This window comes from Saimiri boliviensis, chromosome 17, assembly GCF_048565385.1.
Source record: "Saimiri boliviensis isolate mSaiBol1 chromosome 17, mSaiBol1.pri, whole genome shotgun sequence".
NCBI lineage: Eukaryota > Metazoa > Chordata > Mammalia > Primates > Cebidae > Saimiri > Saimiri boliviensis.
In genome coordinates, this window is record NC_133465.1 from 18675615 (window position 1) to 18691573 (window position 15959).

General features: G+C 45.7%; 1 protein-coding gene across 2 annotated transcripts in view; it reads left to right on the forward strand.

The window, feature by feature from the left end:
- Positions 1 to 104: 104 nt before the first annotated feature.
- GID4 (GID complex subunit 4 homolog) overlaps positions 105 to 15959 on the forward strand; it is a 30010-nt gene continuing 14155 nt past the window's right edge. Inside the window, exons 1-3 of one of the 2 annotated variants that reach the window (XM_039475755.2) lie at positions 105 to 656; positions 5623 to 5682; positions 14447 to 14554. In XM_039475755.2, the coding sequence (XP_039331689.1) occupies positions 219 to 656; positions 5623 to 5682; positions 14447 to 14554 (606 nt within the window). In that variant the 5' untranslated portion in view covers positions 105 to 218. The remainder of the gene's footprint in view (positions 657 to 5622; positions 5683 to 14446; positions 14555 to 15959) is intronic. The other variant, XM_003929308.4, reaches the window with a different exon arrangement.

A 15959-nucleotide genomic window follows, 5' to 3' on the forward strand; every position in this document is an offset into this window, starting at 1 on the left:
CTACAAGTCCCAGCGGGCCACTGGCGCACCCCACCACGTGCTTTCTCCTCCCGCCAATGGGTGGAAGCGCCGCGTGAACCTGTTCCCGCCCCCCCCGGCTCGCTCGAGCCAATCAGAAGGGGCGGGGTGTGTGTGCGTGCGCGTGTGTGTGTGTGTGTGTGTGTGTCTGTCTGTGTGTGTGTGTGTGTGTGTGTGTGTGTCTGTGTCTGCGTGTGTGTATGTGTGCGCGAGGGCAAGTCGGGAGGGGGACCCAGCTCAGGACTGGGAGGCCCTGCTCGCAGGTCCCTGGGTCCCAGTGGCGGCCGGAGCGCTTAGTCCGCAGACAGCGGACCGGTGGTCGCCCCTCCCGCCCCCACCCTGCGCGTGCGCGCCCCGGCCTCTCCCTCCCCGCCACCCTCCTTGGCTCCCGCGCGGCGGCGGCGGTTCCTCTCCCACTCCCCCCAGCCCTGGCTCCGGGGGACCCCGCGATGCCGGTCCGCACCGAGTGTCCCCCGCCGGCCGGTGCCTCGGCTGCCTCCGCGGCCTCACTCATCCCGCCGCCGCCCATCAACACCCAGCAGCCCGGCGTGGCCACCAGCCTGCTCTACAGCGGCTCCAAGTTCCGCGGCCACCAGAAGAGCAAGGGGAACTCGTACGACGTAGAGGTGGTGCTGCAGGTGAGCGCCGGGCCGGGCCGGGGCCCGAGGGCCTCCTCGCGGCGCTCACGGGCCGTGCCCGTCTCGGCTCCTCGAGCTCGCAGCCGCGGAGCAGGCCCTCGTCGCCGGGGCCTCTTGCACCCGGCGCTTCCCACCCGGGACCTGCCCAGCCTGTGCCTCACACTCTCCGAGCCCCAGCCCTGACCTGCCCTCTCGAACCCGGAGCCCGTCAAGACCCGCTTCTGGCGGACCCCGAACACTCTCCCAGACTTGAAGCCGGTGACCGGCCGGTCTGGGATCCGGAAGCCCCCCATGACTCGGGGAAGGCCCGGGTCCTCCCTCCTCACGACCTGTCGTCCCTACATCAGGGACTGCCACCAGCCCTTTTCAGACCCTGAAGAACTCTCCGTTGGTTTCACCAGACTCGGGACCCTCCCCGTGTCTGGGCCCATGTCAGATTCTCTCAGAGCTGAGTCCTGCCCTCCCGCCTCTTCCTCAGTCCCAGGAATCCGCAGACCCTAGGGGCTTCCTCTTACTGAGATCTTAGGAGGGCTTCATCAGACCCCCCAGACGGGGGAGCACCACACGCACCACTGATTGGTCAGGCCCTGGCCCCACCTCGAGACCAGACACTCACTCCCTGAGTGCTGCTCACAGTCTGCTGGGATCTTGCCTCCTGGGTCCCCTGTTCCACTCGCTGCTTCTTTCTCTTCATGGTCCAGGCATCCAGCCCCTTCCAGCTGCTCCACCCCCAAGCCTCCTGCCCTGCTCTGGGACCACTTGCAGTCTTCTTCCAATCTTCCTGGCGTCTATCCAGACTTCCCCACCCCATGTCTTCGTCTTGCTCGATCCTCGTTCCAGGGGACCCTCTTTCCTGTTCTTAACTTTTCTCTACACAGGCACAGGGCTTCCTCCCAGTCTCTGATACCCATGTACTGGGAAATCTAACTCACCCAGTTTTTAGTTCATGTCCAGCAGCCTCCCTGCATTTGACCTGAATTCCTGAATACCTGCTGCCAGTCCCTGATCAGCCTTGGAAGTACAGGTTTGCCTGTCTGGGCCTTTCCCACACCTCACTCCTCTCAGGCTTGACACTTTTTGCCAGCTGAAATACTGCCCCCCAGGTGTGAGGGTGAAATGTACAGTGTATCTGTTCCTCAAGCTTGCCTTTTGTCGGGTTAAAACTCTAAATCTTAGTTTCACTTCTGAAGAGTAGGTCTCCCATCCAAAAGACAATGAGGGTGCCTTTTCTTTCTGCTGTCTGCAGAGCACGCATCACTCTTTCATTCTCATACTGCTGTGTGGGAATACATAGTTTTCTCCGCTTACTTGAAACAGCATTGTCATGTTAATTTTGTCTTTGGTCTGTAAAGTTCTATCATGAACCACAATCTTTATTATAATGGAAAAAACTATTGTGGCTGAAATATTTTTGTCTTCATAACTATGTGCCTAATGTGGTGGTCCTCTTCTCTTTTTCTTAAAATATGAGCGTCATTTCGGTTTGTTTTGCACCCAATCATAGAATTCTGGAGGTGAGAACCCAGCTGGGTCATGTTTGGGATGGTGTTGGGTTTGTCCCCATTGTTGAGTTTGATGGTTTCTGATGTAGCAGGGGACAGTTGTCAGGGTAGCCAGGTGTCCAAGGGGAGTCTGCTTTGACCACTGCAGCAACTGCTGCTCCCTTCTGTCATTTGGGTGTCACTTCCGAGCTCCTGTCAGAAGTAGAATCGTGAACCAGTGGAAGCGGTGATTGAGTTGGGACAGGGCTAATAGGTCTCAGGCAGCTCAGAGCAGAAACCTGGCAGATGGCTGGGAGCCACTCGAGTAGGAAGTCTGCTGGTGGGTGGGTGGTCATGCCAAGGAATGCTGCCCTACATCTGGATTGGTGAGCTGCTTGGTCCTCATCACGACTAGTCAGTGACGTGTGAATTACCCCGTCAGCTGGTTTTTCAGCCAGGACAAGTTTCTCAGTCACAGCCTTCTTAGACATAAAATACAACTCTCCTTTTACAACTCTCCTTCCTTCCTTCCTTCTTTCCTTCCTTCTTCCCTCCCTCCCTTTTTCTTTATTTAGATACAATTCATTTATTTAAGGTGTACAATTCAGTAGTTTTTAGTATATTCACAGTTGTTTAACCACCACCACAACCTAATTTTAGAACCCTTTCATCACCCCAAAAAGAAACCTTGTACCCCTTAGCCATAACCCCCTGCTTCAATCCTAGGGAACTCCTCATCTATTTTTTTATTTGTGTATTCTGGACATTTTATATAATCATACAGTGTATGTCCCTTTGAGATTGGCTTTTTTCACTTAGCATAATGTCGTCAGGTTTCATCCATATCATTCATTATACATAGCAGTACTTACATTGCATTTTATTGTTGCATTGTTCATTGTAACAATTGCCCATTGAATATATACAGCATTTTGTTTAGTGATCAGTTGATGGATATTTGGGTCTTCCACTCTGGCTGCTATGAATAATACTGCTATAAACATTTATGTACAAGTTTTTTTTTTTTTTTTTGGTAGATAACTACCTAGGAGTGAAATTGCTGGGTCATATGGTAACTCTGTTTTAACATTTTGAGGAACTGCCCCTGGACTGTTTTACATTTCAACCAGCAGTGGGTGAAAGTTCCAGTTTCTCCACATCCTCACTAACACTCACTGTTCATCTTTTTATTATAGCCATCCTAGTGTGTTTGAAGTGGTGTCTCATTGTAGTCTTGATTTGAATTTCTATAATGACTGTGGTGTTGTGCATCTTTTCATGTGTCTTTTTTGGAGCACTTTTTTGAGATTCTAGTCTAAAGAGTTCAAACATTTGTGAGTTTCTGACTGGGATGTCCCGTGCACCCCCCACTTACTGTGACTCCTCTTTCCTCCTCTGCCATCTAAGAAGCCAGCAGTAGAAGAGAGACTTGGTCACTGTGAAAGGAATATTTAAAAGATCAGCCGTTGGACACAGCTGTGCTCTGAGACCTTCTTGCCAAACACGTGCCCCGTTATCTTTCTTGAGATGCTGGCCTGCTGTTTGGCAAAAGCTGTATGCGTTGTGATGTCTTTGAGTTCACCAACCATTATTATCAAGATCAATTTGGGCAGAAATAGAGAGACACTTGGTTGAATGGAGGCCAAGCTGAAATTCTGATTCTTGAGCATGTGATAATCCATGCAAAATGTTAGTCAATTTACATTTCAATTTTTAATCTTATTAGCAAGTATCCTTGCCACCTGATACCCTTTCCAGCTGCTGTGAAACCCCAAACTATATTGAATTCAATGAGAATTGCATACATGAAATTTAAAGACTCAGGTTAAAATTATGTGTCCTTTAATAAAAGCTCTGTGCTGAACCATGTTAGTGTGGATCAGCTGTTTTAGATAATGTCCAATGCCAAGGTCAGCAGATGAGGATATTTAAAATGCTTTGGCAGTTTTCACAGGGAATACCTTTGTCCCCAGCACCAAACTGTGAAGGCACTTTGGCTTCACTGAAGTTCATTTGCTTTGGTGCTGACATCATCTGGTTGACTAAGTTCATTGCAGTTTTTAAGCATGGCTTAGTATTTGATTTATGGTATAACTGGAAGTAGTCGAGTTCCCAAATCTGATAAATTCTAATTTCTTGAAATAAGACCTCACTTAACATTAAAATCTCAGTGTGCTGCAGGTACCCTTGTCCTTGGTTTGCTTTAATTCAAGGGTTTACTTTGTAAGTGAATCCAATTGTCATGAAATCTGAAACTCCCTATTCAGAATGAGTCTATATAGATTTGGGTGAAATCTCACATCAGGAGGAGTTTTGAGGTGACGTGGCTTCAGGTTGGTTAATTCAGAGGCCTATGATGGGCCTAGTTTCTCCCATCTTTCTGTACTACCACCCTCAGCATTTCCTGGCCTATTTCTCCCCTGTTCTCTAGATGTCAGCCCCAGGACTAGATACTGCATGCAGATACTGTCACCACCAGGGACGAAAAAGCCATTTCTTCCTCATGTGCCTCTTCAAAAGCCAGGGATTGTTCGCAGATGCACTTGGGAGACTTACACATCTGATGGACCAGAAATGGGTCACTCACCCCTAAATACATGACTTACGAGGGGATGGGGACACCTGTTTGCCTTAGATCCATCAGGTTGACCAAGTTTTATGTTGTAGGTAGGTACCAGAGCAAAAACTAATCCCTGCCAGCATGAAAAAGGAGGAAATTGGTTGTTGGGTAGGCATCCGGCAGTGTCTCAGCAACCAGTAATTGGTGACTGCCAAACCTCAGAGTCTGCTATGCCTGTTATTTCTATTTATTTTAGGCTGCTGACTCTTTTCATTAAGAAACACAGCATCCATATATAAAATGCACAGAGTGGACATTCACAATATAGTCAGATGTTTGGTTGGCATTTTGGTTCATAACTGAAGTTTATACCACGTAAGTCTTTATGAGATACCATTTCTGAACAGTCTGCCCATTTCATGAAGAGATAATGCAGGATGATGTTTAATACAAAAACCAGAGGAGGAGCAGACCTCCTAGACCAATGATTGGGCAACATAGACATAGAAAAAGGCTAGAAAAACATTAGAAAGAAAGTCAAGCCTAGGGTTAGGGATGATAGCACATGTACAGGCAGAGACAGAGACCCTGTGCCCAGCAGTGCTCAAGGTCTCTAGATAATTGAGAGACGTGTGTTGAAGATAGCATAGAAAATGAATTTGAGTGGGGCCCTCATTCCAGAAAGGCACTTCAATCTCAAGATATTCAGCTGAAGGAAGTTGAGAGGGTCTTGGGATCAAGTTGCTTTGGCAGAACAGGCACATGTGTTGTGAGAACTTACCAAGATCCTAGAGGCTGGGTGAGCCTTGGGCTGCGCTGGGTGTTCACTGACCACCTGTCTGGCCTCAGGATTTCCAGAGTACCCCCTGCATGTCCCCTAGTAAGTTCATCTATTTGTAACAGGCTGTGTATCCTTTCTTTCCAGCACGTGGACACAGGGAACTCTTACCTTTGTGGGTACTTGAAGATTAAAGGCCTTACTGAGGTAAGCGCTCACATGAACTAGCGCTAGAAAGTCCATGGTATGTTCTGCAGGCTTGTTGGGGTTAAGGGCAGGCGGTCTCAACTCCTTGAGGCCTAATTTAAGCAGACTATTTCTGAGCACTGCTAGTGTAGGGAACATAAAGCAAGCAATTTCAGTGTGTCCTGTTGAGAAGTGTACAGATTCACAAATCTTTTAAAGAAAAGTTGTTAAGTGAGTCACAATTGTCACAACCAACACTATTGATTTTCCTTGTAACCCTTTTTGGGGGAAAAATAATAAGATTATAGCTACCACCCTCATAATAGATTTAACAGTTTCTGTTAAATAAGCATCAGTCCTATTAAAAAAAAACAACAACGAGGTTTTAAGTTCTTTAAACCTCTTAGTTCATTGGAATGATGAAAAGTTACTGGCTGGGCACAGTGGCTCACACCTGTAATCCCAACACTTTGTGAAGCCAAGGCAAGCAGATCACTTGAGGTCAGACCAGCCTGGCCAACATGGTGAAACCCCATCTCTACTAGAAATACAAAAAAAAAAATTAGTCAGGCATGGTGGCATGCACCTGTAGTTCAGCTACTTGGGAGGCTGAGGCACAGAAAATCACATGAACCCGAGAGGCAGAAGTTCCAGTGAGCCGAGATCATACCACTGCCCTCCAGCCTGGGCAACAGAGCAAGACCCTGTCTCAAAAAAAAAAGGGAGGTTGCAGTGAGCTGAGATTGTGCCACTGCACTTCAGCCTGGGTGACAGTGAAACTCTGTCTCAAAAAAAAAAAAAAAAGGAAAGTGGCCATCCAGTTTCCAACAGAAGTACCTGCTGTGTTAGGGGAGAGTATTTTCCTTTCTCCGAACCAACATTTTAAACCTCAGAACTCCTGGGACTTTAGAAAGCAAGGAGGAGCATACTTTTTTTCCCATTAGCAAGGATAAAAGCGGAAGCAGGTGGCTAGACTGGCCCTCTGATTGCTGGGAATGGCCAAGCTTCACCTAGTTGCAGGGGCCTCTGGCCTTTGTCAGCTCTCATGGCCTGATGACCCAGCAGTATTTGGATGGAGAGCTGTGCTGGATGGGGCAGCAGAAAGGAGCTGGGGTGACATTCTTGTTCTGCCCTTTCAGTGTCCTTATCTTGTGAAGTTGTGTATTAAAAATTTCTTCTCCAAGCTGGGTGCTGTGGCTCACACCTGTAATCCTAACATTTTGGGAGGTCAAAGCAGGGGGATCACTTGAGGCCAGGAATTCAAGACCAGCCTGGACAGAATAGCAAGACCTTCTCTCTACAAATAATTTTTTAGAAATTAGCCAGGCATGATGGTGCATGCCTGTAGTCCCAGCTACTCAGAAGGCTGAGGCTGGAGGATCACTTGAGGCAAAGATTTCAAGGCAGCAGTGTGCTATCATCCTGCCTATGAATAGCCACTGCTCTCTAGCCTGGGCAACATAGGAAGATCCTCTCTCTTAAAAAAAAAAAAAAAATTGGGGCTGGGGAAGGTGGCTCACACCTGTAATCTCAGCACTTTCAGAGGCTGAGGTGGGTGGATCACCTGAGGTCAGGAGTTCAAGACCGGCCTGGTCAACATGGTGAAACCCTATCTCTACGAAAAGTACAAAAAATTAGCCGGGCATGGTGGTACAGTGCCTGTAATCCCAGCTACTCAAGAAACTGAGGCAGGAGAATCACTTGAACCTGGGAGATGGAGGTTGCGGTGAGCTGAGATCATGCCACTGCACTCCAGCCTGGGCAACAACAGTGAAACTCCGTCTCAAAGAAACAAAACAAAACAAAACTGAAATTAGCCAGGCATGGTGTCTGGTGCACGTAATCCCAGCTACTTGGGAGGCTGAGGCAGGAGAATCGCTTGAACCCGGGAGGCAGAGGTTGCAGTGAGCCAAGATCACACCATTGCACTCCAGCCTGGGCAACAAGAGCGAAACTTGGTCTCAAAAAAATAGAAAATAAAAAAAAAAAGCTTGGGCGTGGTGGCTCACACCTCTAATCCCAGCACTTTGGGAGGCCAAGGCAGGTAGATCACGAGGTCAGGAGTGAGTTCGAGGCCAGCCTGGCCAACATGGTGAAACCCCGTCTCTACTAAAAATACAAAAATTACCGGGGCATGGTGGCACATGCCTGTAATCCTAGCTATTCGGGAGGCTGAGGCAGGAGAATTGCTTGAACCCAGGAGGCAGAGGTTGCGGTGAGCTGAGATCGTGCACTCCAGCCTGGGGACAGAGTGAGACTGTCTCAGGAAAAAAAAAAAATCCATGCTGTGTCTAATCAGTGGACTCATTCTGCGGTGAGGAAAGTATGTTAGAGAAAATTACAGGCTCAAATATGATACTAATATGTGATTCTCTTGTAAAGTCCTGACAAGCCTCAGTCTTAATTTCTGGCTCTCTGGTTCTCCTGCTTTTCTAGTAGAAGCTTGACTGATTAAGGATCTCCTATGAAGTTTCTTACTGAGACAAAGGTATCTCTTCTTCAACTGGAGAAATGTATCCAATCAAGTAGAATTGATAGCAAAACACAGGATTTCTAAACATTGAGTTTGTGGTAGAAAAGATACTAAAACAGAATATGCTTAACTCTCAGGTAGTCAAATACATTAGTTAACTGGGTGCAGAACATAAACAGTGAATTTCATAGGGAAACTAGCAGTGGAATGTTAACACTGACTTCAAAACCAGTCATTTGAGTGATAAGAAGCTGCATAGAAATATTAGAAATCTTGAAGAAGTATACAGAAATGCTAATGACATTGAGCTCTCCATTGGAAGCAAGCAGCCCTTTCTTTAGGAAGCCCCTGTGAGTTGAGAGCAGCAGTCAGGCTGCTTTGAGGAGGAAGCACTGACAATGGCCCTTCACTGGGGGCCAACACAAGGGGAGCCCTAGACTCTTAGCAGAACCTCTGCAGACGTTATGGCCTCGATGAGCACACGCTCGCCCTGCTATCCCTCAGAGTTGCCTGTTCCTGGTTGAGCAATAAATAGACCACGTTATCCTGCTGCAGAGGTCTATTTATTAAAGCAAGTCCTGCTCAGGCCTTAGATGTAGAAGAATTCTTTTTTTTTTTTTTTTTTTTTTTTTTTGAGACTGAGTTTCGCTCTTGTTACCCAGGCTGGAGTGCAATGGCGCGATCTCGGCTCACCGCAACCTCCGCCTCCTGGGTTCAGGCAATTCTCCTGCCTCAGCCTCCTGAGTAGCTGGGATTACAGACACGTGCCACCATGCCCAGCTAATTTTTTGTATTTTTAGTAGAGACGGGGTTTCACCATGTTGACCAGGATGGTCTCGATCTCTTGACCTCGTGATCTGCCCGCCTCGGCCTCCCAAAGTGCTGGGATTACAGGCTTGAGCCACCGCGCCCGGCCGAAGAATTCTTTTTAAATAATGTTTTTTAGTAGCTTTATTGAGATATATTCACATACCTTACATTTTACCCATTTAAAGTATAGAGTTCATTGGCTTTTAGTGTATTCACAAAGTTGTGCAACTCTGTGACAACTTTATTTTTTTGAGACGGAGTCTCAGTCGCCCAGGCTAAGGTGCAGTAGTGTGATCTTGGCTCACTGCAACCTCCGACTCCCGAGTTCAAGGGATTCTCCTGCCTCAGCCTCTTGAATAGCGGAATTACAGGTGTGTATCACCACACCCAGCTAGTTTTTGTATTTTTAGTAGAGATGGTGTTTCACCATGTTGGCCAGGCTGATCTCAAACTCCTGACCTCAAGTAATCCACCAACCTCAGCCTCCCAAAGTGCTGGGATTACAGGTGTGAGCCACTACACCTGGCCAGTTAGGTGATAACTTTCAAAATTATAAGTCTAGTATATGGTTGCTGTACATAATTAATAAAATGCAGAAAACTACAATGAATCTTTGAATTAATTTTGTGCCTATATTTGTTTGTTTTGTTTTGTTTTTGAGAAAGAGTCTTACTGGGCTGGAGTGCAGTGGTGCCATCTTAGCTCACTGCAACCTCTGCTTCCTGGTTTCAAGCACTTCCCATGCCTCAGTCTCCCAAGTAGCTGGGATTATAGGCATATGCCAGTATACCTGGCTAACTTTTGTATTTTTAGTAGAAACGGGGTTTTACTGTGTTTAGCTGGTCTCTAATGCCTAACCTTAGGTGAACCACCCACCTTGACCTCCCAAAGTGCTGGAATTACAGGCATGAGCCACCGTGCCTGGCAAAATATCTAATTTTTAATTTATTTTCATTAAACTATGATTTGGGTTATAGTCATAGTAGTTGTCTTCCTCATGTATACAATATGGAAAAGTATCTATTAAAGTAGAGATAGGCTGGGCGCAGTGGCTCACGCCTGTAATCCCAGTACTTTGGGAGGCCGAGGTGGCTGGATCACCTGAGGTCAAGAGTTTGAGACTAGCCTGGACGATATAGAGAAACCCATCTCTACTAAAAATACAAAAATTAGCTGGGCATGGTGGCAGGCACCTGTAATCACAGCTACTCTGTAGGCTGAGGCAGGAGAATCACCTGGACCTGGGAGGCGGAGTTTGTGGTGAGCCCAGATCGTGCCACTGGACCTCCAACCTGGGCAACAGAGTAAGACTTTGTGTCAGAAAAAAAAAAAAAGAGATAAATGGCCTCTTCGCTACCTCACATTCACAAACAAGCACAGCTTTTTTAATTTTTTTTTTAATTTTTATTTTAGGTTTGGGCATACATGTGCAGGTTTGTTATATAGGTAAACTTATGTCACAGTTTGTCAACATAACTGTTTGTTGTACAGATTATTTTGTCACCCAGATACTAAGCTTAGTATTCAATAGTTATTTTCTGTGCTCCTTTCTCTTCTCCCACCCTCTACCCTCATGTAGGCCCCATTGTCTGTTCTTCCCTTCTTTTTTTGAGATGAACTCTCACTCTGTTGCCCAGTCTTGAGTGCAGTGGTGCAATATCCACCCGCTGCGATCTCTACCTCCCAGATTCAAACAATTCTCTTGCCTCAGCCTCCCAGGTAGCTGGAACTACAGATGTGCACCACCACACCTGGCTAATTTTTTGTATTTTTGATAGACATGGGCTTTTACCATGTTGACCGGGCTGGTCTCGAACTCTTAACCTTGGGTGATTCGCCTGCCTTGGCCTCCCAAAGTGCTGGGATTGCAGGCCTGAGCCTGTTGTTCCCTTCTTTGTGTCCATGAGTTCTCATCATTTAGCTGCTACTTATAAGTGCAGTATTTGGTTTTCTGTTCCAAATACCACACTAGTGTGCTAAGGATGATGGCCTCTAGCTCTATCCATGTTCACACAAAAGACTTGATCTCACTCCATTTTATGGCTGCATAGTATTCGATGTTGCGTATGTACCACATTTTCTTTATCCAGTCTGTCACTGATGGGCATATAGGTTGATCCATGTTTTCTATTGTGAATAGTGCTATAGTGAACATTTGCATGCATATATCTTTATAGTAGAATGAGTTACATTCCTCTGGGTATATACCCAATAATGTGATTGCTGGGTGGAATGGTAGTTCTGTTTTTAGCTCTTTAAGGAATCACCATATTGTAAAACAGAGCTTTGTTTGTTTTCGTGCCTTCTAGAAATGAAATTCCAGAAATGTAAAGAATAAGTATAAAACAACATTCCTTTTGCACTTCTGAGCCATCCTTCAGTCAAGAGAGGTGATCTTTCCAGGAAATCCAGCAGCTTTCAGGGGGTACCTGAAAGCCTATCCTTGAGGGGGCCATGGGCGGGTCCCCCCACTCACTGATTACTTGGGTTTGGAAAGGTTGGATGCGCTAGCTGAAGTTGTACTGGACTTGTGCTGAACCAGGGAGACAGGTCACACCTACCAAACTGCCAGAAACAAAAGTGCCAGTTTTTGTCACAGAAAGAGATTCCTGTGTGCTCCGGAAGTTCTTGTTGACTTACTGGCCAATTGGATGTTAATCCCCCGGAAGACAGGTCTACATGGAAAGTCGTGGTACCCATCACCAGACAGTTTTGGGTGAGCCTGGAATCAGTGAGAGGATTAGTTGGGGGCCTTAAATGGCTGGCAACAGCCAGACCCACCACTGGACCCTTACTCTTCCTTTTGCTGCCTCTTACTCGTTTCTCAATATCCTTGCTTCTGACGTGCTTTTTTCGCCCGCTCTATAAATTGCCGCCCATTTGGCTGTAGTAAAGTGCTTAATTTTCTCTTCCTGCTCTGACAATATTTTATATTCTTTTTGGTGACTTCTGTGCACACTGAATCTCATGTATTAGGTATTTATTTTATTTTGAGGATACCCTGTAGTCACCCTGATAATACTTCCTAAAGTATGTTTACAAAGAAGTCAGTGCAGAATTATTCATTAGGAAAACTAGTGATTTAAACCATAAATGTTTTAATCATATTAGGACCTCCTCCCCACCGCTCCCTTTTTAAAAATAGAGACTAAGTTTCACTATATTGCCCAAGTTGGTCTTGGTCTCCTAGGCTCAAGTGATCGTCCTGCCTTGGCCCCCTCGAAGTGCTGGCATTATGTGTGAGCCACCACAACTGGCCTTGTATTAAAACCTCTTTATCATTTCATTCTATCCTTTTCAAGGAAGTTCAGAAAAAAGATTAAAGCTTGAAACTCAGAAAAATAATATAAATACCTTCTAGTTTAAAATCTCAAATTCAAGTGCTGAATTATTTATAACTTTTTTCTTTAGTAGTCTTTCCTAAAACATTATAATTAAGTTATACCTTAAAATTTTTGTGCCTTAAAAATTAGTTGTACATTTAAGAAAATTTTTCCTCTCTCATTTTTTCACTCTGTGTATTTAAATATTTATGTGAAGGATTCAGCAACAGTATTAGGAGAGGGGAATTATGGGTTTAGGTCCGCATTAGATTTATATTTTGAAATTAATTGTTAAGGAAACAGATCACCTCCATGGTGTCATCGTAAAGCAGGCCTCCTGAGTCGCCTGCGACAGTGGTAATATTCTGTTTCCTGGGAGCCTTTGCAGCAGTGGCTTATGCTATGGCAGCCTCTTTCAGGAATGTCCTGCACTACATCCAGGCTAGGTTGGCAGATGTGATAAAGCCATCAGAACGAGGTGTTTGATGCAGAATAAGAAGGGCTTACATTAATCTGAAGGAAAACCATGGGCCCTCTGTAGTCCTCGACGTTAGGACTGTTATCTGTGGTTTGCCAGGCCAGTGACTTTCATAACCCTGCTCCCGGCAGACACCAGGGCCTTGGCAAGGTAAGCTGAGGGGTGGGTGATTGGTTGCTTTTTACAAATGCAGAGTAATGGGCCGGGCACGGTGGCTCAAGCCTGTAATCCCAGCATTTTGGGAGGCCGAGCAGGGTGGATCACGAGGTCAAGAGATCGAGACTATCCTGGTCAACATGGTGAAACCCCGTCTCTACTAAAAATACGAAAATTAGCTGGGCATGGTTGCGCGTGCCTGTAATCCCAGCTACTCAGGAGGCTGAGGCAGGAGAATTGCCTGAACCCAGGAGGCAGAGGTTGCGGTGAGCCGAGATCGCACCATTGCACTCTAGCCTGGGTAACAAGAGCGAAACTCCGTCTCAAAAAAAAAAAAACAAAAACAAAAAACAAATGCAGAGTAATGGTAGACTTTTTACTGTGTTAACTTTTTGTCTTATTAATCTTTGTAAAGGTCATTGGTGGCTACTTAATAATGCATGAACAAAGAGCAATTAACAAAGCGCCCAAGCCTGCTCCTGGCTTCTTGCTTCTGTTTTCAACAGTGTGTTTTTTAATGGTTGTGATTTTACATTTGGATGTAATTTACATTTTTTCTCAGATAAATTGTTCTTAATTCATATGACAGAATTAAATGTATTCCTATATATCAAAGTATTCTAAGACTGTACCTACAGGGACCATTTCTGTAGGTTGCTACTAGAAGTTTCTCTGAACATATAGAACACTGAAAAAAAGTATTTAAAATTTTTTTTATAAAAGGTATTCTAGGCCAGGTGTGGTGGCTCAGAGCTGTAATCCTAGCACTTTGGGAGGCCAGGGTGGGTGGATCACCTGAGGTCAGGAGTTCAAGACCAGCCTGGCCAACATGACAAAACCCTGTCTCTACTAAAAATACAAAAATTAGCTGGGCGTGGTGGCGGCCACGTAATCCCAGCTATTCAGGAGACTGAAGCAGGAGAGTCACTTGCACCTGGGGGTGGAAGGGGGTGGGAGGGAGGTTGCAGTGAGCCAAGATTGTGCCACTGCACTCCAGGCTGGGCGACAGAGGGAGAGTCCATCTCAAAAAAAAAAAAAAAAAAAAAAAAAAGTATTCTACCCCAAAATCCACCCCTGGAACCTTGGAGAATTGGTGTAAAACAGACAAATGAATGAGTCTGTTGGAGAACTAGTGGCTTGAGGGAATACTAGCAGGAAACAGAGTGATTTTGGAGTCTCTTTGTGTCTAACCTTGGAAAGTAAAATCTACCAAGTTATGATTTGCTTTGTACACTAGAATATTCCAAATTTACTTGTGGAAACATCCAAATTCTTTTCTAAGAGACCAGCATTAACAAGTGAAGTCAAAGAAGGGCTGTCCACTGTTGGCAAAATCCAGGAAACCCTTCATTCTCTGGGTGATTTAGATTCAGGTCCATTGCCACAGCCTGTTGGCAAACTGGCTGGATCTAACTCTGGTTTGGATTATCAGGTAGCAATGTCAAGGTACTGGAAAGAAGTTAAAGCAAAGTTGATTCTTCTTTTGTAAAAAGATTAAAAACTCTCAGTCAACATCTTGTTTTGACATTTGGGTTTTTACCATAGGAGTATCCAACCCTTACGACCTTCTTCGAAGGAGAAATAATCAGCAAAAAACACCCTTTCTTAACTCGCAAGTGGGATGCAGATGAAGATGTTGATCGGAAACACTGGGTGAGTAAATCTGATCTGCGCTGGGTCTTCCAGGGACTGCTAGAGAACTGAAGAAATTCTGGGAGCCACAGACCTCGTCCCTTGTTGTGCATTATTGGGCTTTGCAGCCAAGTGAAAGGCTGTGCTGCACACAAACGTCAGTTGTTCCATCTTCCTTATGAGGAGAGTTTAAATAGGATCTGACCTGCTGCTGAAATAGCAAATGGTTGTCTGATGATAGCAACCCCAGAGTTCCAGCCAGAACTTTGCTTGGCTATCAGAATCTTAGCAGTGTCCCCCTGTCCTTCCCACCTGTTTGCCCTTCTTCTGTCCACTGTTCCTTTCAAATCACCTCTGCTTGGGGAAAGCCCTGTGAAACATCTGACAATGACCTCCAACTTTGGGGCTGGCATGAGGTGAGATGGAGGCGATGGTCTGGAAATCTGCCCTCCTGCTGGCTTATCAGGGCAGAGCTCTATCGTTTCTTTTTATCCTGGCTCCTGACAGACAAGTATAGTCCTGTCTTAAGTACACCACTGTAAATCCTGGCCGCCCCCACTCCTTTAACTGTCAGGTATAGAGCATTCTCATTCAGCAGTAGTGAATGCTTTAAGACAACTCAGAGTTAGTGTCCCAGGGTCTTTTCATTGGTTGTCATTTAAGTACCACATCTTCAAAAATCAGTTTCTCAACCCGTCTAATCGTCTTTTGCTTAGTTGACCATGGTGATGATGAATTTTTGTTTAACACTGAAGAAGTTCAGTGTGTTTACCCTCCATAAACCAACCAGAGATGCTGTGTCAGTAGTGAAGATTCTAAGAACTTGTTCTTCCCGTTGCCTCTCACACCTGGCTGTCTAAAATCTCCCCTGGTTCTGGCACAGCAGTCTGTGGAGAGAACTCTTGTAGACCCTTGTCTTGAGTTCACCTCACTAGAGATCAGTTGCTTTGTTTATTAGTGTTTTTTATTTTTTTATTTTATTTAAAAAAAATTTTTTTAGAGTTGGGGTCCTACTCTGCTACCCATGCTGGAGTGCAGTGGTATGATTATAGCTCACTTCAGCCTCAACCTCCTGGGCTCAAGTAATCTTCCCACCTCAGCCCCTGAGGAGCTAGAACTACAGGCATGGGCCACCACACCTAGCTCATTTTCTTTTAGTTTTGCAGAGACAAGGTCTCACTGTGTTACCCAGGCTGGTCTTGAATTCCTGACCTCAAGTAATCCTCCTGCCTTGGCCTCCCAAAGTGCTTGGATTATAGGTGTGAGCCACTGCACCCAACCTGTTTTTTTGGTTTTTCTTTTTTGGGGTGGTTTTATTTTGTTTTGTTTTGTTTTGAGACAGAGTCTCACTGTGTCACTCAGGCTGGCGTACAGTGATGCAATCTCAGCTCACTGCAACCCCCACCTCCCAGGTTCAAGTGATTCT